Source organism: Cervus canadensis, chromosome 1 (assembly GCF_019320065.1).
Source record: "Cervus canadensis isolate Bull #8, Minnesota chromosome 1, ASM1932006v1, whole genome shotgun sequence".
NCBI lineage: Eukaryota > Metazoa > Chordata > Mammalia > Artiodactyla > Cervidae > Cervus > Cervus canadensis.
This window is the reverse complement of record NC_057386.1, coordinates 66,800,357-66,822,865: the sequence shown is the minus strand read 5'-3', so window position 1 is coordinate 66,822,865 and position 22,509 is coordinate 66,800,357. Positions and strand designations below refer to the sequence as shown.

The following is a 22,509-nucleotide window of genomic DNA, read 5'->3' as shown; positions in this document are numbered from 1 at the left end:
TTAAGCCTAGGTAGTTAACAGTGGACAGTTATCCATAGGCCTGTGGTCATACCCCCATAAGCATAATAGAATGTATGATTCTATTCGGTTACACAGATAATTAGGGTATTCTTTCAGGGGTATTCTTTCAGGTGATGGAGAGTCTAGGTATGAGCCCTGGGGTTCTTACATCCAGGGGGCCTGGTTTTCCAGTTGGTATGTCATTTCCATAGATACTGGGCATAGAGCTCCAAGTCCACAGTTGGGCCGAAGACAGAGTCCTGCTTTCAAGAGGGAGCCTGTCCTGTGTTTCCTCCTTCACTCTGTCTATGAAATTCTCCAGACAAGAATACTGGAGTGGGTTGCCATTTCCTTCTCCAGGGGATCTTCCTGACCCAGGGCTCGAACCCACGTCTCCTGCATTGCGGGCAGACTCTTTACCCACTGAGCCACCAGGGAAGCCGCCAGAGAAAACTACCATTATAAATCTGGGAATGAAGACTACCTTGCGTGATAATGAATTGATAGGAACTCATAGAAAGAGTGTGAGATGGAGCCTCTAGGAGGGGCTTCCTGGAAGAAAAAGGATTGAGGGCATTTCATTAATTCAGCAGAAATTCATTGAACACATGCTCCATGTGCTAAGCTAGAAATCTATTAATAGTAATAACTAAGGCAATGAGCCTACATGTGTGGAACTCGCACTCTGGTGAGAGGTTCAGACACAAAACCAGGCTAATGCCTCACTGTTAACATCTATATTGAAAAAGGTAGAGAGTTTTAAGGCAACACCTGGATTTGGAGGGCATGAAGATTTCATTGACGTTTTCTTTGAAGCTGAAACTTGAACAGAAGGACATCCCAAATGGACATAGCTCTTTACCCACTTATAATAGTGTTCCTTTTTTTTCTTCTTTCAGAGAAATGCACTCAGCTTTTCTAAAAGCACTGTCCTAAAATATAAATAAGCTTTTCTTAGAAACTAAAATGTTTAGACTATACTACTTTGTAGTAGGAAGTGATCTTAGAGAAATTCAGCCTGTTTTACCATCAGCTCCTTGGTAACTCTGGAAAGGGTAGGAAATATAAGATTTCCAGAGCCACAGGGGATTCGGGAATCAGAGACCTTGGGTTCAGAACGTGAGTGTTCCAGGGGCGATGACATCTGTGTGTCCTCCACCTGTTTTCTTTGGAGGAAATGGTTTATTATGCTCCTAATACATGTAGAGTATTTTTATCAGACCTCACGCCTTTGTGTCTCTTTCTCTATCCTCTAACCGAGTCCAAATAGGGAAAGAAGAGAGAGAAAAAAAAAGTGGCTGTTGCAATTTATTAAGTACTAGCCCTGAAATTATGGCTGCCACCTCTTCACCCTGACCTCATTAATCTGTCTACTGAAGTATAGAAAAATTACTGTTTTTAAATGGCCCACATTCATTTGGAAGACTCAGATATGCTCCTGCAGATGCATTATTTCTCAGTTGGATGTTTCCCCATTAGATCCTGCTCATGGCTTTAATTTTGTACCTTAGCAGAAATACTACTTTACCTTCATCTGTGTAGCTTGCTTTCGTAAGCCACAGAGCTTCCATTATTCGTGAGGAGCTTTTTGCATGGAAAAAAGAATTTAGAAGCAAACTGTAAGAGGTCTTTCAAATGGATATGCTTTTCCTCATCCTTGTTAAGAATGACTTTGAGACATTATTCAAAGTATTGATAGGTTTTTCTTCTGAGTCAGATTTAGTGACATGGCCCATAACTGAATGTTAAATGCCAGTTTTAAAAATATATGATAAAAGGAAAAAACTGGCCACTGGAGTTAAAGAACAAGAAATATGTTTACAAAATCATAGGAGAATTATCTAAGTGTCTGAACAAAAGAAATACTCCAAAGGTATTGACTATTTTACAGAATGTGGTTTTCATCAGGTTATTGCTTCTTTGCACTGCTTTATTCCTGGTGTAGCCGGGATGTTCTTCTGTTACCACCTTCCCTTACTGTAACATTTTGAGTGATACTTACTCCTTCTCTTGTTCATCTCCACCACTAGATTGTGTGCTTCTTGTCTTTCGTTTATGCCTGGCATCCAGTAGGCACATGATTCATGTTAGAATGAATGTGCAATAGTAAATTAATGTGAGAGTTGTTTTAACTTACAACATTACCCTGGGCATTTTGTCTGATGTTTTATTTTGAAAAGTATCGACTGACTTTGGGGTACTACAGAGAACAATTAAATATGTGGTCCGACGTGCTTGTGAAATTTAAGCATGGCCAAGTAATGACTGTATTACATGGGGACCTACTATTCACAAATATAATTTTGGCATGCAATTAGATTGTTATGCTTGGAGTTCTATCTTTGCATACATTATCTAAACACATTGACATTTATAGGTATAGCTTACGTACATAAGCCAGTGCTTATTACATTTAAGTCAAATCTTTTCTTGTTTGTAATTATTCTAGGTAGAAACATTTTTTAATATATGCATATAAACATTTATGCATATCTTACATGTCACATGTATACTATATATGGTTTATTTTATATGACATGAATCACATTTTTGTATGCAATTTCTGGGAGCTTAAGAGATCATAAATTTGGGGGGCACTGATTTTTCACAAGTGAAGAGTATCAGTGGAAAGTTTCCAAGGTGTCAGCGATTTTTTTCTGGGAATATACTTATTTTATTGAACTTGTAGGAAAGCATGTGTTTTTTTGTTTTTTGTTTTCTACTTAGGGAAAAGATTATCCATTAGGTTAAATTTTAAAAAATATTGGAGGCCATGGATTAATGAACATGAAGAAATAACATGTACTAGCTAACTCCTTTCATATCCTATCACGTTTTGTCCTTAAAGATGAAACTGGTTTCTTGCCCATTTTATAGACAGAGAAACTGAGCCTCAGAAGTATCTTGTCTACCTGTGTAAGAGGGAGGAGGCAGTCATACTCAGCCAGGTGGTCCTCTGCTTCCAGTGAAAGCTTATATTGAGCCTGCGCCTGGGCTGGGCCGACACCTATATTTTAAATAATGCCGTAAGCGTGTTATCCTGAATGGTGAAAGCACAAGCAGAACTGAGGTCTGTTCATCTCCTTCTGTGAGTGTTAGCTTTGGTCCCCCTTTAATCACACTTGTCAGCTCGCGTCCGCCTGCTGCTGTCTGTTTCTAGTGCTTTAAGTTTACAGTTGAGTTAAATACAGTGATGACGGTGCGCAACAGTCCATGTCCATGTTGTGAAAGATGTGAACAGAGATTTGTGTTTTATTTGCATTTTACATCAGCAACAGAGGGACTGAAGTTCCCATTCATTCCCTATGTGCTCATTGTCTGTGGGGTCCAGGTTTTTATATCGTCTGTGTTCCTAGCATTTCTCTTCTAGTGACTGATCAGGTGCAACTCTGTGAAATGGTAACCATTCCAGCTTAAAAAGACTGGTTTTTCTAAAACACTATATAGGTTGGATAGCTGCTTTCTGGTTTTAGAACCAGGAAGGTCTGTCATGCAGGCTGTGGGACCCTGAGTGGATCCCTAATTCTGTCTGCAGGCTTGTCGTATTTCCTTCCCCACTCATCCTCCCCACAATCACGGACTGTCATTTCACACCTTTTTCCCTGCTCACATCTGCTGTACTTCCTCCCTCCTCCTGCCCCCGCCTCACTCTGAGCTGATGACTCTGCTTCAGTTTTCTAGTGCAGCAGGAAGCACACTCACCCCTACCCCACCACTCCAAGTCCCCACCTAGCAGGTTCCATCCGGTCCTTCCCTTCATTGTGCGGGGCTGACAGTGGTCACATGCAGGCCGAGCCCTTCCACCTGCCCGCTGATTTCCTCCCCGCTCACAAAGGGAGGCAGCTCTGGCAGTTTCCTTCCTTGCACCCCCATTTTTGTCCCACTAGATCGGTTCAGTAGCATACGAACTTGCATTATTTCTCTCACCTTGAAAATGAGTTCTCTTAACCACAGACTCATTTCTTCCTTCTGCCACCTGCCCACCCCCTCTACTCCACATTTTCAGCCGAAACTCCTTGAAAAACTTGCCTCCAGTTCTTTTCCTAACCTCTGCTAGTGGTTGTTCAGTCGTGTCTGACTCTGCGACCCCATGGACTGTATATAGCCTGCCAGGCTCCTCAGTCCATGGGTTTTCCCAGCCAAGAATACTAGAATGGGTTGCCATTTCCTTCTGCAGGGGATCTTCCTGACTCAGGGGTCAAACCCAGGTCTCCTGCATTGGCAGGCGGATTCTTTACTGTCTGATCCATCCTCTGTTAAAGGTCCTGCAGTTAGACTTGCTCTTCAACCACTGCACCAAAGCTAATTCTGATATTTAGGATCCCAGTGATCCCCGTGTTGGTGAATTGCATGGTCACTTCTCAGCCTGCATCTAATGTGGCACACACCAGTAACACTGACCTGGTTGATCACTCTCCCCCTTGCAGCAGTTTGTTTGGCGTCCTGCAGACTACAGACACTCACTTCTCTTCTTCCCTCACTGACTGTTTCCTCTCTGTCTCCTGCACTGGTTCCGCTTCTTCACCTTGACTTTGTTAAAGTTGCTGTGTTTCAGAGCTGAGGCTTCAGACCACTTCCCAGTGTGCACTGCCATAACTGATCTCAGAATATTAAATACCATTCAAGTGCTAGTGAGTCCCAAATATGTATCTCGAGGCTAGATCTCTCCCATGAAATTCAGATTTATGTCTGACTTTCCACCCAACAGCCTCTGCTGTTTAATAGGCATTTCCCAGTTCATGTTCCCAGTCTGAATTTGTGAGCATCCTCTCTGCCACTAACCTTGCCCATGACCTTGCACTCTTCCCTTAGAGTTAATGGCAAGCCTATGCTTTTAGAGGCTTGAGCCCCAGACTGTGAACCGTCCTCGTCTCCTCGCAGGCCCCAGTGTCCAGGGGGCAGTGAGACCCTTTCTCATCCAACTCACTCCTGCCACCGGCCCCCCTCACTGCCTGACCAGCAGTGGCCCCCGCTGCTGTCTGTCCGTGCCGGTTGACAGTTCAGTCTGAGCGCAGTGTGATCCGGTCTCAAGGCAGGTCGTGCAGAGCTCTGCTCGGAAGCCGCCATGGTTTCGCCTCCCACCCAGAGCGAAGCCCGTCCTGACCAGCCACCCCGCGCGCTGCCTCCCTCACGCTGCCGACCTCGTCTCCTTCAGCGTCTCCCTCTTCACGTGCTCTGTGCGTGTTGCCTGTGAACATGCCAAGGCTTTCCTCTCTCCTGGAACACTCACCCACCCCACCTCCTTCCTAGACGTTCATGCGGCTTCTCTCCGACCTCTCTCAATGCTTTGTTCAGATGTCACCTGTGCAGGGAAGCTGTTTATTGCAGCGCCCGCGCCCCGTGTCCATCATTCCCCTTGCTTGCTGTCTGTCTTTGTAGCACTTAACGTCTTTTGACATTGCATACGTTTACTCAGGAATTTTCTTTAAAAATTTATGATTAGAGTATGGCTTTTTTACAGTGTTGTGTTTCTGCTGTAGGACAAGATGAATCAGCCATGTGTGTGCAGTGTATCCCCCCCACCTTGGACCTCCCTCCCCTGCCCATCCCACCCTCCAGGTCATCATGGAGCCCTGAGCTGAGCCCCCTGTGCAAAACAGCAGCTTCCCACTAGCTGTCTATTTTACACACGATAGTGTATGTGTGGAACCTAGGAAAAGTGTGCAGGTGGGCTTCTGTATTTTTATCACACGTCAGCTCACACTGCTTCCTGAGGGCAAGGCTCTCTCTGTCGGCGCCCCCTCCCCTGATGTTTCTGTAGCGCCTCGTGTGGTGCCTGGCCCCTACGTTCTCAGTACAAATTCGTTGAATGAATGGAAACGGGTTGTTTAACATCTTATGAGGTATGTCAGCATCCTCAGTATACCTTAATAAAATACAATTAGTCAAACTGCATCCTGGTTCATCTCAGTTTTATCGTTTATATGACACATATCATTTTTTGAGAATAGTGATAACTTATTTTAGGTAAATCTGAACCTAATTGCTAATTTATATGGTTTGCTTAACTGTTTAACCAAATGTGTATTTAATGGCTAGAACCTGAATTAAAAGAGTGCATGCATCTTATGCAAACCATGTTTGGAAATCCAAACAAATATTGACAGGTGAAATCATTAAACAGTTGATTAGGAAGAATTAAATAGGATTGCTCAGGGAGGGGGAATAAACTACCTTTTTGATGTATTTTATTCCCTAGACTTGTTAAATACCTTTATTCCACAAAATAGGCAACTTAATTATTTGGCATTTATTCTACTTAAATGCCAACTAATTCAGTATCAGATGAAATGTTTCCTTGTAAAATTAATTTACTTTTCAAACAGATATTCACACAGGTATATTTTAGAAAATTCAGTTGTCATATTTTGTAAATTGAGTACAAAAACTAATGAAATGTTCTTTAAAAAAATGGATTAAACTTTGGTAGATGTTTATTTGGCCAAGAAAGTAACACTCAGTTCAGTTCCATTTAGGAACCATTTATTCATTAAATGTGTGTAAAAAGCAAAATAGTGGGAGATGAGAGCAATGTTGCTATTGTTCAGTGGCTAAGTCGCATCTGACCCTTGGGAACCCCATGGACTGCAGCATGCCAGGATCCTCTGTCCACTATCTCCCAGAGTTTGCTCAAATTCACGTCCATGGGGTCAGCAATGCTACCTAACCATCTCATCCTCTGCCGCCCCCTGAACTTCAGTCTTTCCAGCCTCAGGGTCTTTTCCAGTGAGTCAGCTCTTCCCTTCAGGTGCCCAAAGTATTCCTTCCAATGAATCAGTCCTTCCAGCATCGGTCCTTCCGATGAATAGTCAGGGTTGATTTCCTTTAGGAGACATAAGTAGCTATGAAACAAGGTAGAATGTGATAAGAACTATAAAAGTGTATGCACGAACTCTGGGGTTCCAGGGGAGGGGCTGCCCCACAGAGGCAAGTTTAACACAGAGATGCCGACGTGGAGGACCTGTGTCGAACCCCTGTGCTTCTGTTCATTACCTGTGTGTGAGCGAGCTGCTCCCTGCAGAATGTTCCTTTTTTTTTTTTTTTTGATTTGTGAATGAGAAGTGATGATGGTATCAACCTGATGGTTATTGTAGGGGTTAATGAGATAACACATATACGATACAGAGAGACAATTCTGAGAGGTTAAGTGATGCCGAAGCTTTGTAAGCCCTGAACATAAGTGATGGTGGTGGAGGTGGGAGGGGAGATGGCGTCTGTGACACCACTCACCCCAGAGAGTTATTCTGTGCCTGAGAACTCAGTGCCAGTAGGAGCAGTTCATTTATCAGACATGTGTGAAGCCTCCACCGAAGCCAGAACTCTCCTAGACCTTAGGGAAGAATGGATAGGAGATGCCACTGCCTCCCTGGAGGTCACAGCACCAAAGGGTGTTCAAAAAGGTCACTTCAGGCAGAGAAACGACATGGGGGAAAATATACTGATAAGAGTCAGCACTGAAGTAGAAATTACCCAAATGTCCTTTAACTGGTGAATGGATAAACAAAATGTGGTGTATCCATACAACCAAATGTTACTCACCTGTAGAAAGGAATGAAGTAATAATATGTGCTAATAAACATGATGAACCTTAAAAACGTGCTCAGTGACAGAAGATACTTGCAAAATGCTACGTATTGTGTGACTCGATTTAGATAAAATGTCCAGAATAGGCAAATCCATACAGACAGAAAGCAGAGTATAGGTTCTTGGGAGTGAGGAGATGCAGACCTGGGGAGTCGATGATAACGGGCCGTGGGGGAGGATTCTTTTTAGATCACGACAGTGTTCTCACATTGTGGGGACGGTTGCAGAACTCTGAATACAGTAAAAGCCATTGGATTGTATGCTTTAAATGAGTGAATTGTATGGTTTGTGAATTATGCTTCAATAAAGCTGTTTAATGAAGAAGAATTGCTGGACTCTACGGGTAGTGACCCTTATGTCATCTTGGCGTGGCTAAGGAGCGCGTGTGCAGAGTCAAGGGCTGAAGGTTCAGGCAGGGCCCGTCTTGTGTGCCCTGTGAAGGGTCATCGTCTTGTCAGGGAAGGAGGTCGGTGAGCCCTGTTAGTAGTGTGGGTACCGCAGGAAAGAGAGTGGGGCGCTAGAGAACCGTCACATCCCAGGTCACACTTGAGTCCCTGGGCTGGTTGCCAAGTGTGGGTTCCTGGCTTCACAAAGGAAAGAATTCAGTCGCAAGCCATAGTAAAGTGAAAGAAGGCTTATTCAGGAAAGAAACAGACTCCACAGAGTATGGGTCATCTCACAAGGCAAGATAGTCCCCAGGGTATGGGGTTGTCCGTTTTTATAGGAGTAGGTAATTTTGTAGGCTAATGAGTAGGAGGGGTATTCCAGCTCTTTTAGGGGAAGAGGTGGGTTTTCTGGGAATTCGGTCACTGCCCACCTTTGACCTTTATGATCAGCCTTGGAACTGTCATGGCACGTGTGGGTGTGCTGTTTAGCTTGCTGTTGTATATAATGAGTGTATGATGAGGCTCAAGGTTTAGTGGAAGCTGACTCAGGCACATCTTGGATCTACTTGATTCTAATCAGTTTATGTTGTGTCCTCAGGCTATGTCATTCTTTTAAAGGTTGTGCCCCGCCCCTGTCCTGTCTCATGGGCACCCCTATACCATAGCTCAATCGATAAAGAATCTGCCTGCAAGGCAGGAGACCTGGGTTTGATTCCTGGGCTGGGAAGATACCCTGGAGAAGGAAATGGCAACTCACTCCAGTATTCTTGCCTGGAGAATCCCATGGACAGAGGAGTCTGGCAGGCTACAATCTATGGGGTTGCAAGAGTTGGACACGACTTAGCGACTAAACCACCATGCCATAAGAGACTGCATATACCAACATGGTCTTCATTTATTTCCACATCTGTGAGAACAGTGATGACTGGAGCCAGGGGAGCAGTGGAGACTGGAATTAGAAAACCTGTTTCTGGACAATGGCAGGTGCTCAGGCAAGAAATGGTGAGAGATGAACCAAGGGGTAGGGACGGAAATACTTGAGAGCCATGTAGGAAGGAAAAATGATGTGAGGGGTTGGTGATGAGGGAGGAAAGGATGAGTCCCAGGATTCTAGCATGGACAAAGGATACATGTGACCATCAGCTGAGGGGAAGAGAAGCAGGTTTTACAGGAAAGGTGAAGAATGTTATTCTTCTATTATGAATGGCATGTTTGTGTCTCCCCAAAATTCATATATTGGAACCTAATCCCCACTGTTGATGCTGAAAGCTTTGGTGAAGTTGATGCCGAAAGCTGAGCCTCTGTGCGCCAGTGCCAAATTGAATCTCAGAGACAGAGTTTTAGGTAAAATAAAAAAGAATGGCTTTATTGCTTTGCCAGGTAAAGGGGGCCACAGCAGGCTGCTGCCCTGAAAAACTATGAATCCTCACCCAGAATGATTTGATGGGGAGTTTTATAGCAAGGGTGGGGTTTCTGATTAGGGTGTGTTCAGGGCCTCAGTTCAATTCAGTCACTCAGTTCAGTTCAGTTCAGTCGCTCAGTCGTGTCCGACTCTTTGCGACCCCATGAATCGCAGCACGCCAGGCCTCCCTGTCCATCACCAACTCCTGGGGTTTACTCAAACTCAGGTCCATCGAGTTGGTGATGCCATCCAGCCATCTCATCTTCTGTGGTCCCCTTCTCCTCCTGCCCCCAATCCCTCCCAGCATCAGGGTCTTTTCCAGTGAGTCAACTCTTCGCATGAGGTGGCCAAAGTATTGGAGTTTCAGCTTCAACATCAGTCCTTCCAATGAACACCCAGGACTGATCTCCTTTAGGATGGACTGGTTGGATCTCCTTGCAGTCCAAGGACTTTCAAGAGTCTTCTCCAACACAACAGTTAAAAAGCATCAATTCTTCAGCACTCAGCTTTCTTCACAGTCCAACTCTCACATCCATACATGACCAGTTGCTCAGTCCTGTCCAAATCTTTCTGAACCATGGACTGCAGCATGCCATGCTTCCCTGTCCATCACCAACTCCCGGAGCTTGTTCAAACTCATCCAACCATCTCATCTTCTGTTGCTCCCTTCTCCTCCTACCTAAATTCTTTCCCAGCATCAGGGTCTTTTCTAAGGAGTCAGTTCTTTGCATCAGGTGGCCAAAGTATTGGAGCTTCAGCTTCAGCATCAGTCCTTCCAATGAATATTCCAGTTCTGATTTCCTTTAGGATGGACTGGTTTGATCTCCCTGCTGTGCAAGTGGCTCTCAAGAGGCTTCTCCAGCACCACAGTTTGAAAGCATCAGTTCTTCAGCACTCAGTCTTCTTTATGGTCCAAGTCTCACATCCATACATGATCACTGAAAAAACCATAACTTTGAGTAGATGGACCTTTGTCGATAAAATAATGTCTCTGCTTTTTAACATGCTGTCTAGTTGGTGATAGCTTTTCTTCCAAGGAGCAAGCGTCTTTTAATTTCATGGCTGCAGTCACCATCTGCAGTGATTTTGGAGCCCAAAAAAATAAAGTTTGTCACTGTTTCCACTTTTTCCTCCATCTATTTGCTATAAAGTGATGGGACCGGATGCCATGATCTTAGTTTTCTCAGTGTTTTGTTGAGTTTTAAGCCACCTTTTTCACTCTCCTCTTTCACTTTCATCAAGAGGCTCTTTAGTTCCTCTTCGTATTCTGCCATTAGAGTGGTATCATTGCATATCTGAAGTTGATATTTCTCCTGGCAGTTTTGATTCCAGCTTGTGCTTCATCCAACCTGGCATTTCACATAATGTACTCTGCATATAAGTTAAATAAGCAGGGTGACAATATACAGTCTTGTTGGTCTCCTTTCCCAATTTGGAACCAGTTGTTCCATGGAACCCTTGTTCCATGTCTGGTTCTAACTGTTGCTTCTTGACCTGCATACAGATTTCTCAGGAGGCAGGTAAGGTGGTCTGGTATTCCCATCTGTTTAAGAATTTTCCACAGTTTGTTATGATCCACACAGTCAAAGGCTTTGGCATAGTCAATAAAGCAGATGTTTTTCTGGAATTTTTCTTGCTTTTTCTGTGATCCAGTGGATGTTGGCAATTTGATCTCTGCTTCCTCTGCTTTTTCTAAATCCAGCTTGAACATCTGAAAGTACTTGATTCACATACTGTTGAAGCCTAGCTTGGAGAATTTTGAGCATTACTTTGCTAGCATGTGAGATGAGTGCAACTATGTGGTAGTTTGAGTATTCTCAAGCAGCATCACTTTTCAGGATTTGAAATAGCTCAGCTGGAATTCCATCACCTCCACTAGCTTTGTTTGTAGTGATGCTTCATAAGGCCCACTTGACTTTGCACTTTAGGATGTCTGGCTGTGGGTGAGTGATCACACTGTCATGGTTATCTGGGTCATTAAGACCTTTTTTGTATAGTTTTTCTGTGTATTCTTGCCACCTCTTTTTAGTATCTTCTGCTTTTGTTATATCCATACCATTTCTGTCCTTTATTGTGCCATCTTTGCATGAAAGATTCTCTTCGTGTCTCTAATTTTCTTGAAGAGATCTCTAGTCTTTCCCACTCTATTGTTTTCCTGTATTTCTTGGCTATTTCTTGGCTATTTCTCTTTCTTTCCTTTATTTTAGATAGTGTAGTAAGAAGTGGAGATATCACTTTGCTGATAAAGCTCCAGGGAGTCCAGGCTGTGCTGTTTCCTGTAGTCATGTATGGGTGTGAGAGTTGGATTGGGAAGAAGGTTGAGTGCTGAAGAGTTGATGCTTTCAAACTGTGGTGCTGGAGAAGACTCTTGAGAGTCCCTTGCACAGCACGGAGATCAAACCACTCAGTCCTAAAGGAAATCAACCCTGAATATTTTTGGAAGGACTGATGCTGAAGCTGAACCTCCAATACTTTGGCCACCTGATGTGAAGAACTGACTTATTTGAAAAGACCCTGATGCTGGGAAAGATTGATGGCAAATGGAGAACGGGGTGACAGAGGATGAGATGGTTGGATGGCATCACTGACCTGATGGGCATGAGTTTGAGCAAACTCCGGGAGATAGTGAAGGACAGTAAATCATGGCAGTCCAAACTCCGGGAGATAGTGAAGGACAGTGAATCATGGCATGCTGCAGTCCATGGGGTCGCAAAGTGTTGGACACGTCTGAGCGAATGAACAATGGCAGTCGCCCTGATGAGCCTCTCTGGTCACTTTCACTTGGCCTCAGGTGGCTTTTTGGATGCTCCTTCCTTGACTAGCAACTGCTCGAATCTGCCCTTTGAAACTCAGGGGGAGGTCATGGAGGCTGCATTCTGTTCCGTACAAACAAGAATATGGGAGACAGAAAGTCTTCCATTTCCAGGACCCCCACGGGATTCTGCTTGGCTTCAGTGTGAGGGTGTTAGGAGGGGGGCCTGTGGGCGATCAGTTGTGTTGGGTGAAGTCGTTAGGGAGCAGCCCCCGCGGAAGGATTGGCACCCTTATGAGAAGATCAGCAGAGAGCTGCGTCCTCCCGTGTCGTCCCTGCAGCCCACCATGTCAGGCAACCGGCAGGAGGGTTCTCACCAGAGCCCCTCCACGCTGCATCCCGGTCTCAGACTTCCAGCCTCCAGAACCGTGGAAATAAGCTTCCATCATTGAAGCTGCCTTGTCTGTGGTCATTTCTTACCAAACTGACTAAAGCACTGCTGCCGGGGCTCATTTCAGTGAGGTGCAGAAGACACATCTTGTTTGATGAGAATTGGAGTGACTGCAGCTGTGTCCGTGTCTGTTCCACTTACTGTGTCTAGCTCACTGTCTTCTCTCTCGAGCATTTTTTTTTTTTTAACTCTGCAATGAAAAAAAATTTTTTTTCCAAATAAAAATCTAAGTAGTGATCAGAAAGACAAGGAATTCTTGAGATCGCACAATTTTTCCAAGTACTAGAAACTTTATTAAACTTCATTACTTTTTAAAAGCTTTGTTTTATTATTGGGAGAGAAGTACTTTTTGAAAAAGAAATCGTAAACATCTGTTCACCACAAAACAGGTGAAAGTAGAGCCTGTCTGCATCCAAAATCCTGGAAGGTGGTGGTTCTTGTCACCACTTGGATGAATGGATGAATATGCTCCCTGGAGTGGGTCGAGTTCTGTGGAATCTGAAACATATACTGTGTGGGGGAGGGGTGAAAAAAAGAATGTGAAGTTAAGACTATTTAAGTACAGGGCCTCGGAAGGGCCCTCATTAGCTTTATGACAAGTCTTCCTCTGATTCCAATGATGGTGGCAGAGATGAGTATTAACACGTTGTACTTACAGGCCTGGCACTCATTCCGAGAGGTGTTCGTACATCAATCCTCATGACAGCCTAAGGCACTGTACCAGAGATACAGAGGGGTCACCTGGGATGACATGGCTGGGATGTGGAGCTGCTAGGAGAGAGGAAGTGTAGACAGTAGACTGGGAACAGAGAGCTCCTGTTATTGCGAAGCCTGGAATACATCACTGAGCTGCCTGTGGATGCCTTTCACTTTGCCAGTGAAACAGGAATATTGATGCCAGCTATGAGCCCCTCATTTTGTTGTTCTGAGGTCAGGAGACAGTGTGTGAAAGTGCTTTGTGAAGAGTAAAATGTTTGGAAATAGTTTTTCATTCCGACTCACTATTATAGGTGAGGCTTGAAAATATATTTAAATTTTGTTGACTTTTATTGCACTTCTCATGTTTCTAATTCACTTCATGGACATGATTTTTGTTTTTTTTAGGTTACTTGTCTGCAAGACTTTTTTGGTGATGATGATGTGTTTATTGCATGTGGACCTGAAAAATTCCGTTATGCGCAAGATGACTTTGTCCTGGATCACAGTGGTAAGGCAATCAATTCAGTGACCATCTTTGTGACCCTCAAGTGGAGGCTTAGGTTTCTCACTTGGTGCATGTTAAGTGGCCTGGTTGTCGAAGAAAGAATTAATGAAGAGTTAATTTACTTAGGTCGTCATCTACTCTCACTCTTAGAGTTAATTTCTTTAAATTAATAAAAGTAGAAAATACAGTGAGGTAGTTAGAAGGAAACAGCAACCCACTCCAGTATTCTTGCCTAGAAAATCCCATGGATGGAGGAGCTTGGTGCAGGCTACTGTCCATGGGGTCACAAAGAGTCAAGAGTTACCTACTTGCAAAAAGCAAAAAACCCTAATTCCAAGTAGTTAAATATTTTTTGTTTTTTTTTTGCAAGTTGGTTTCTTCTCTTTTTTACTGGATTGTTACACTTTGGAAAGTGATTCCTACCTTCTTCCAGAATGGTGCCTTGGCTAGGCCACCTTAAAATATGGATAGTACTGAACCTGAAAATAGTTCATTATACATTTCTCATGTCCATGAAGAGATATGTAAAAGAATAATAATTTGTTAGTAGTGATTATCTCAGATTTCTTTGCTCTGTTTCCATCTTTTTAAAAAATAACATGAATTGTTATATATGCAGAAATAATAAAGCTACTTTCATTGATAGGATAAGAAAATCCCTTTCTGTTAATTTTAGCCAAAAAATGGAGTTTTCAACTGTTGAGCAGTAACCTCAGTGATTTCAGATGTTATTGATTCTGGGAATATTGCTCTACTCTGTTATCTGAAATTTAAACTGATTAGGGTATTAGTGATTATTAGCTGATAGTGAAGTCAACTTCATCTTTAAATGAGATAGAATCATATAGACATAACGTTTCACAGAGAAGAGAGATGCTGGAGGTTTCAATCCCACTCTTTAATTTCATGAATGAGGAAAGATGGCTTTTCAAAAATTAGGCTAGTGATAAACCCGTTCAAGTTGTAGTGACTCGACAGTCCAGAATTAGAGAAACATATTGCCAAATAAATATGGTGACCCATAAACTTTGAAAAATTCAAGATGATACGTGCTATGGTGTCAGACTTCCCTGTGTAATTCTTTCCTGTTGTACTATGTCAGTTTTCTAGGGGTGACTCATCTACTGAGTGTGGGGCTCCTTTATCTACTCTTCTTGGTTTTCCACTTTGTTTTTTTCCCACAGGTGCCAAATTTCTGAGGGTTTCTGTAGCATCTTATGTCTAGCCCTGCTTTAGATTAGTAATGCCACCAGAAAGACCTTAAAGAGTTAGCGATATTATCTGTTAATACTCTCACCTGTTCTTGTGGGTTTACTAAAAAATGTGAATTACACATCATCTCTATTTTACATCTTTTTTGACTGTAGCTTCATTTCATTTCATAATATTTCTTTGTCAATGTTTATTATTTTGAAAGTTGAGATATTGAAACTCAGTGTATTTCAGGTTGTAAAGTTAATTTGGGTGGCAATAACAGCAATTAAACGTTTACTGAGCACTTACTATGTATATACCAGGCATTGTATTCAGTGCTTTATACGTATGTTGTTAATTTACCTACAATATTTGAATCATTCATAGTTTTTTGTTGTTTTGGCTACCAATGAACTCCCATAATTAGAGAGAAGTGAAAGTTACTGATTTCTTCCCTCTTGATCTCTAACTACTTAACCTTCTGCAAACTGGGGATAATAATAGGGGCTTTTTCATAACATTTTGTGAGAGTTAAATGAATTAATATGTGTAAAACTGTTGGAAGGGTGCCCATTACATAGTATGTGCTGTTACTGTTGTTTTAATGTTATTATTATATCCATTACCATTAGGTCATAAAATTTTACTGTGAAAACAAGTCTCAGACCTAATTCTGCCACAGGTGACTTTATTAGGAGTAATGTCAAAAACAGCCTCTGGGTACTGGTGCCGAATCAAATCTCAGAGACATAGTTTTGGGTGAAATAGAAAAGAATAGTTTTATTGCTTTGCTAGGCAAAGGGGAACACAGTGGGCTCCTGCCTCTCAAAGCTGCGTGTCCCAACCCTGGAGAATTTGGTGGGGGGTTTCACAGCAGTTGTGCAGGGGTGAGGTGTGAGCAGAGCCTGCAGGCCTTTGACCTGTTCTCAGGAGGTCGTCTGATGAGTGTTTCTGGTTCCTAAAGGTGGGCTTCTCTGGAGTGAAGATTGCTGATATCTTCCGTTTACTGAGAGTTTGTTCTGTAAAGAGCTCAGAGACGCTGTTATGTGTACCCCAGGGCCCTGCCCCAAGCCTGCACCGTTGTTTCTGCACCTTGTCTCTTCCTTGCCTTCCTTCCCTGACTAGCCCTTTGGAGCCCAGGGAAGGTCATGGAGGCTGGAGTCTGTTCCCTCCAAGAAATGGGGGACAGGGAAAGGCTTCCATGCCCAGGAGCTTCCACAGGGTCCTGGTTGGGTTCAGGAGGCAAAGATTAAAAAACAAACAAACAAAATCTGTTTAACTTGTAATCTTGATGAGTCCCAACTCTGTCCTTTTATACTTCTGACAACATCTTGCATTAAAAAAATCACTCAAAATTCATAGAATTTAGCTAACCTAGTCTTAGGGCGAAATCCTGTGTTAATGAGCTGGGTGCAGGGCTTGCTCAGATTCCTAAACCTTGGGGTGGTTCTGGTTATTAGCTCTCTAGGGTTACACATCCTGCTCATGAAAGAGTCGCAGTGCCTTTAGGAAGGTTCTAACTAATCCACACACCACTCCTTTCAACACTGGAATACTTTCTAACGTCTATAATGCTCATTAACTAAACTGCTGTTACTACAGCCCCCGTGGAGTAAGATTTTGATTAGAGTCTTTCAGATGCTAACTAGCCTCTCCTGGTGTGTATTTTGCTGATTAGTGTACTTCACTTGTTAATTTATTGTCTTTGGGGGTATAGATTAAAACCAACCCATATTTTAATCTTTCTGCATAAATTGAAGTATTTTAATGTGAATTTGACAATATGTTATATGATTTAATCCTTATAACAAGCCTGTTAAGCAGATTTAGTCTCATCCCAATTTCGCAGGGAGAGAAAACTGATTTAGGCCTAAAGCTAAGTGCACCAGTTAGCAAAGTCACACCCATGGTTCATCCCAAATCTGCATGACTCCAAAACCCAGATTCTTAATTATTTGAATTGGAAGTGATTATTTTAGCCGTGTGATTAGTTCTGGTACTCTGCGTGCTGATTCGTGCTTCCCTGGTAGCTCAGCTGGTAAAGAATCTGCCTGCAATGCAGCAGGGAGACCTGAGTTCAATCCCTGGGTTGGGAAGATCCCCTGGAGAAGGGAAAGGCTACCCACTCAAGTATTCTGCCCTGGAGAATTCCATGGGCTGTATAGTCCATGGGGTCGCAAAGAGTCAGAGATGACTGAGCGACTTTCACTTTCACATGCTGATTTATTTGGCAGTTTATGGAAAGAACAAAGCTATTGCTTATTTAAAGTTAGTTCCCTCATTTTTGATGCTTTTTACTTTGGGCAGATGGAAAATAAGACAGTAAAGGATTCATAAATTAGAATCCTGTATCCTTTTAATTAAGATTATCTGAATTGGAGAGAATTCTTTATTATAGCCTTTGCCTATCAATACTGTTGATCAATAATAAGTTGCACATGTGGAGATTAGGCTGTGTGTGTGTGTGTGTGTGTGTGTGTGTGTGTGTGTGTGTGTGAATCAAGTTTTCTTGATTGAGCACTTACTATGTGTGGATTTCTGGATTAAAAACTCCATCTGGAACAATGAGGTGAATGACAAAGTCTGATGCCTAATTTAAGAAAATCACAGGTGTGCTTTTGAGACAGATGCTTTGTATATAAAAGTCATTTAACAGTAATAAGATGATCAGGCAATGGTTCTAGGCACTAAACTATTGGAATGTGATCTCTCTTTAGTTAGAATTAAAACTGGATCTCTTTAAAGCACTTTCCTTTCTTTCTAGAGTGCCGTGTCTTGAAGTCATCTTATTCTCGCTCCTCAGCTGTTAAATATTACGGATCCAAGAGCCCTGGGCCTTCTCGTCGCAGCAAATCACCAGCTTCAGGTAGTTATGGGGAAGGAAGTGGGTAGTCACAAATGGAGCAGAGCATTTTTGGTTTTCTTTAGTATGAATTAGTAGTCTTGCCCATCCTTGTATGCAGCCAGGTTCCAACAAAACATGTAGATGGCATGATTTTTAGATCCAGAATTTTAAGTCTGTTTTTCCAAGCTATAATAAGTGTCCTAAGATACTTGTTTTGTTCTGACACATTTTCTCAAGAGCAATCTTATCTAGATTCCTTTCCTGGTACCTACTTGGAAGTGTTTCACGTTTTGACTGCTGTGTCTGCATTTAAAATTTTTGCTATATGATTGTGGATATTTTCTTCTCTTATTGGTTTAAAGCGTAAGCCAACACACCCACCTAGCAAAACTATTTCCTTGATAAGGCTCCACAGGCTTTTCCTCGTTAAGCAATTCAGTCGTAGCAACAATTATTGTTGGAAGTAATGCTGCTTATTTCAGAGTCAGACTTACCTCTGCATTTCTTTCAGATCCTAAACCTATAGATTTGTCCTAATTTTGACAGCTTTTGACATTTTTGAAAAATTAAAATGTCCCCCAAATCTTGATATTTTGACGCTATAAGGCTCGCTTATAGTGTGCTAATATTGTTTCCCATGAAGGAAAGGATTGTGAGAAAACATGATTTTTCATGCAAGGAATCTATAACGTGTGAAAGTAACATGAATAAAAACTGTCTGAAGCCTCAACCTATCTATAAAATAGTGAGTTTGGGGGTTCCTGCTGCCTCGTCCTCAGCACCGACCCCGCTTTCCTCAGGTGGGTGGTTTGCCCTCTTTCTGTGTACACGTTTAGACCTGCCGAATAACAGCTCTCCTTGCTTCTCCTCCTCTGTTGGTACTGAACGTGTACAGTAAAGAGGGGTGGCCTCTACTCCAGCGCCTACACCACAGCCAAATCCCCAGGTGAGCCAGGAGAATTACGGCTTTGTCGCTCTGCTGGGTTTTTTGTTTTTGTCTTCCGCCACCTTTTCTGTTTCCTTTTGCTCCATTTCCATGACTGTATCTGGCTTGTACCAGTGGACATCTGTGCTGTAGCAAGTGCTGCATGCTTCGGCTCCCGGGCTGTCAGCCAGGCGCCTGCAGGAGGCAGCCCCTCGCGCGGTCTGCGTGCAGGCACGGTGCGCGGTGATGGAGGAGGCGCAGGGCTTCAGGGCGTTCTTCTAGTTACTGAAAAAGGCTAAGGGGTGTCGGTAATACGAAAATGGCCATAGAAGCAATTATACTCTCCTTCCTTCTTCCTCACTCTGGGGTTAATAGGCCCAATATTCTCTCTCTAAAAATACTGGCAATATGAATATTTTTAACTGAAAGCATCTCTCTGATGTTAAGGTTATTTCAGATCGTATTTTGCTTTCTGTGAAGTATTGGGTTGGCCCCAAAATTTGTTTTTTAAGATCGAATGGAAAAATCCAAATGAACTTTGGGGCCAATCCAATAATTCAAATGCTGGGAAAGCTAATATAATGTGAAATTTGCATGAATACACTTCACTGGGTTTACTGTATGGTAGATGTAGACTTTCGTCAGGTTCTTAGCTTTTGTTTTAGTGATAAGTTTACAGATGCTTATCATATAACTAAAATAACTAAATAAAAGTGGAGAGAGGGGTTCAAAGATCACATATTATGATTACTCTAATTTTGGTTACCTGACGTCTAAAGAGGGAAATTAATTAAAAACATGTTTCATAGCCATACTTGTCTTGCAGACCAACTGCTTCACAGAATAGTCTAATAAATGTATAAATCTTCTTAACTAGAATTTGAGATGCTTAAATAAAGTGGTTCAAGAAAATCTTAACATTTCACTACCTCAGATTTTCAACTGAGTCCACATTTGGATTTGGGTTAATAAAGTTTATCTTAAACTTACAAGTAAAAGTTGTGAGACGTAAACCATATCTCAGTGGTTTAATGACTTCTCTAAAAGAGATTAATTCAAAAGCATGTTCAGTACATACTATATTGTTATAAAAAACAGAGTGTGTTATTAAAAGCCACAGAACACAGATGGATAACTTGCTTTTGCAGGCTACTTTTGCTGTAGTGTACGTGTTACCATTTAAAACATCCCATGGGACTCCCTGGAATTTCAAACAGAGCAATAACTTTGTAAACATAATCTTGTGCTTTTTCATTCTTGGGACAGAAGTGCTCCCATCATTGAAGTCTTATCAAAATAGCTAAATAGTATGTAATAAGTACATAGACATTAATCCGGGTAACACAGTCGGGAAAGGGAAAGTCTCTCAGTCGTGTCCGACTCTTTGCGACCCCATGGAGTATACAGTCCATGGAATTCTCCAGGCAAGAATACTGGAGTGGGTAGCCTTTCCCTTCTCCAGGGGATCTTCCCAACCCCGGGGTCGAACCCAGGTCTCCTGCGTTGCAGGCAGATTCTTTACCAGCTGAGGCACACAGGAGGCACAAGAATGCTGGAGTGGGTAGCCTGTCCCTTCTCCGGGGGATCTTCCCGACCCAGGAATCAAACTGGGGTCTCCTGCATTGCCGGTGGATTCTTTACCAGCTGAGCTATAATAGTCACCATAATTTGAGTATTAAAAATTCTCACATAAGGTTTCTAGCTTGTGACTCTGTCCACCCGGATACAAAGTGTTCAGAGCAAGCAAACAAGAAAGCCCCACGTCAGTTTCTGACCTTACAGTTGAGGGAAGGGTGGATAAAAGCCTTATTTGGGGGAAAGAAAATCCAGGGTATACTGAAGGAGAGGGAGCATCACAGAGATGCTGGTCGTTGTTCACCTTCCCGTTGGGGCAGCAGTGTCAGGGGAGAGAGCCCAAGGTGACTCTGTCCCACCTTCTAGTTACCTTCCCAGAAATGGAGAAATGTGCAAAAAAAAAAAAAGACATTAAGAACTTCTCACTAGACAGCATTTTTTTTTTTTTTTGAGCCTTTCAAATACTATCAGAAACTTAGAGGGTTGTCTATGGCTTACTGGCTCTAGGATAGGAGTTATTTAAGGGTTATTTAAGGGTGTGAACACGTATACCAGTTCAGTCCCTGCCAGTTGAGTTTTATTAAGAAATTATGTTTAGGCAGGAGGTGTGTTTTTAGGGATATTGGTTGGCCACAGGGATTGCCATTTGCAGGGACCAAGTTTTCTTCTTTAGTCCCTTTTCCATCACTGCTGCAAGGAAATCTTTGATTGCAAAGTAGTTTCTGAGGTTCAGTGAAAGGTAACAGCATTTGGGGAGGAGGACCTGAACAGGGAGTTGTGTTGCATGAAGAAAAAAAGGAGCCAGACTCAGTATCTGCTCCTAGCAAGCTCACTAGTTGATTGCTCCTTTCTATGTTAGTTCCTACCACCAGTTCCCTTTAAGAGAGAATTTTTAAAAGAAACAGCATGAATTGAAGTATAACTTTATTGAAAAATAAGCAGGACTGTTGAATACGCTAAAAAGTTTCTAATTGATTGTACAGTTACTTGTGTTGTACTTATGCTATAAATACCCACATAGGCTTGTTCAGAAAATCTAGATAACTGATAATGGTTTATGAATGAGTGGTTTTAAACTAGAAAAGTTAAAGTTTGGTAATTGAAAAATAATTGTAAAATTTTTGTGTCTTTGCTGAATTTTTACAGTGAGCCATACAATAAGCAAACATGAATGATTCATCTGATCACAAATATTATGCTTATTGGTCCAGAATTCTTCCTCCTTTCAAGGACTGGTGCTCAGTTTTTTGAGGTCACCTTTTCAGGAGTTTTGCATTTTGCTTTTTATACTTAATAGCATCATTTAAAATAACAGTTGTCTGCTCCCTGGTATTAAAAAGATTTTTTAAAAAGGAAACGGACTTTGCTTGTCTTTCCATACAGACGAATGGCAGTTTTCATCTACTTGGGGCAAAAGCATTGAAAATTAATGATAAAAGGGGTTAAAATAACTCCCTAGAAAAGGAAAAACAATAACCAGTACCAGATGTTAACTAATTGCTTTGTGAAATTACAACAGAAAGTGGATCCTATTGGTATAATTAGGAATAAGCCTAAATCATACTGAGATGTGTGACTAGCACTGTATGTGTAGAATCTGCAAGCTCACCCTTTCTTGGAAGCCACCACGGCCATACTTTTCTTCACCTAGTCTGTAAACTGAGCTTTCAATCTAGGAAGTGTACGGAAGTTTAGAGGAGGGTGTCAGAAAAACCCACCAAGATTTGCTAAATAATGGGAAAATTAAGAAGACGAGAAAATGGAAGGAATTAGAAATAGCTAGTCCAGATAAAAAGAGATTGGAAGAGTGCCTTTTATGACCTTTAGACAAAGAAGTGGGTATTACAGGGGAAATGACCAGTAATTTTCTTTTTCCGTTAAGAATATTCTTAGGAAATGTTTTAGAATTATTGGGGAGTTGATCTGGGAGAGACAGAGAAATGCCTCAGTGATTCAGGTCCCTTGGACAGCTTTAGAACAGCCTTCAGTGTGAACAGTTACAAATGTAGCAGCCATGCATTTCTCTACCCTTGCTGGCATGCAGGATTTATGGACTAGTTCTTGTTCACATCTCTAACTCCATAACATTTTATATATTTGTTCATGTTACCACTGGAAAACTATTATTGAAAATCTAGTTCCACTGCTTATTTGTCGGATACTTTGTCTGTAATGCAGTAAGACACGTTAT

General features: G+C 42.2%; 1 protein-coding gene across 6 annotated transcripts in view; it reads left to right on the top strand.

Annotated features, from left to right (window-relative positions):
• Nucleotides 1-22,509, top strand: part of DCLK2 (doublecortin like kinase 2) — a 192,912-nt gene that overhangs the window by 99,923 nt on the left and 70,480 nt on the right. For 3 of the 6 annotated variants that reach the window (XR_006272512.1, XM_043484747.1, XM_043484737.1), the window contains exons 3-5: nt 13,680-13,782; nt 17,738-17,839; nt 18,714-18,764. Coding sequence is in view for 5 of the 6 variants with exons in the window: in XM_043484747.1 (XP_043340682.1) it covers nt 13,680-13,782; nt 17,738-17,839; nt 18,714-18,764 (256 nt within the window). In the remaining variant the exon portion in view is untranslated. The remainder of the gene's footprint in view (nt 1-13,679; nt 13,783-17,737; nt 17,840-18,713; nt 18,765-22,509) is intronic. The other 3 variants (XM_043484756.1, XM_043484766.1, XM_043484779.1) reach the window with 1 other exon arrangement.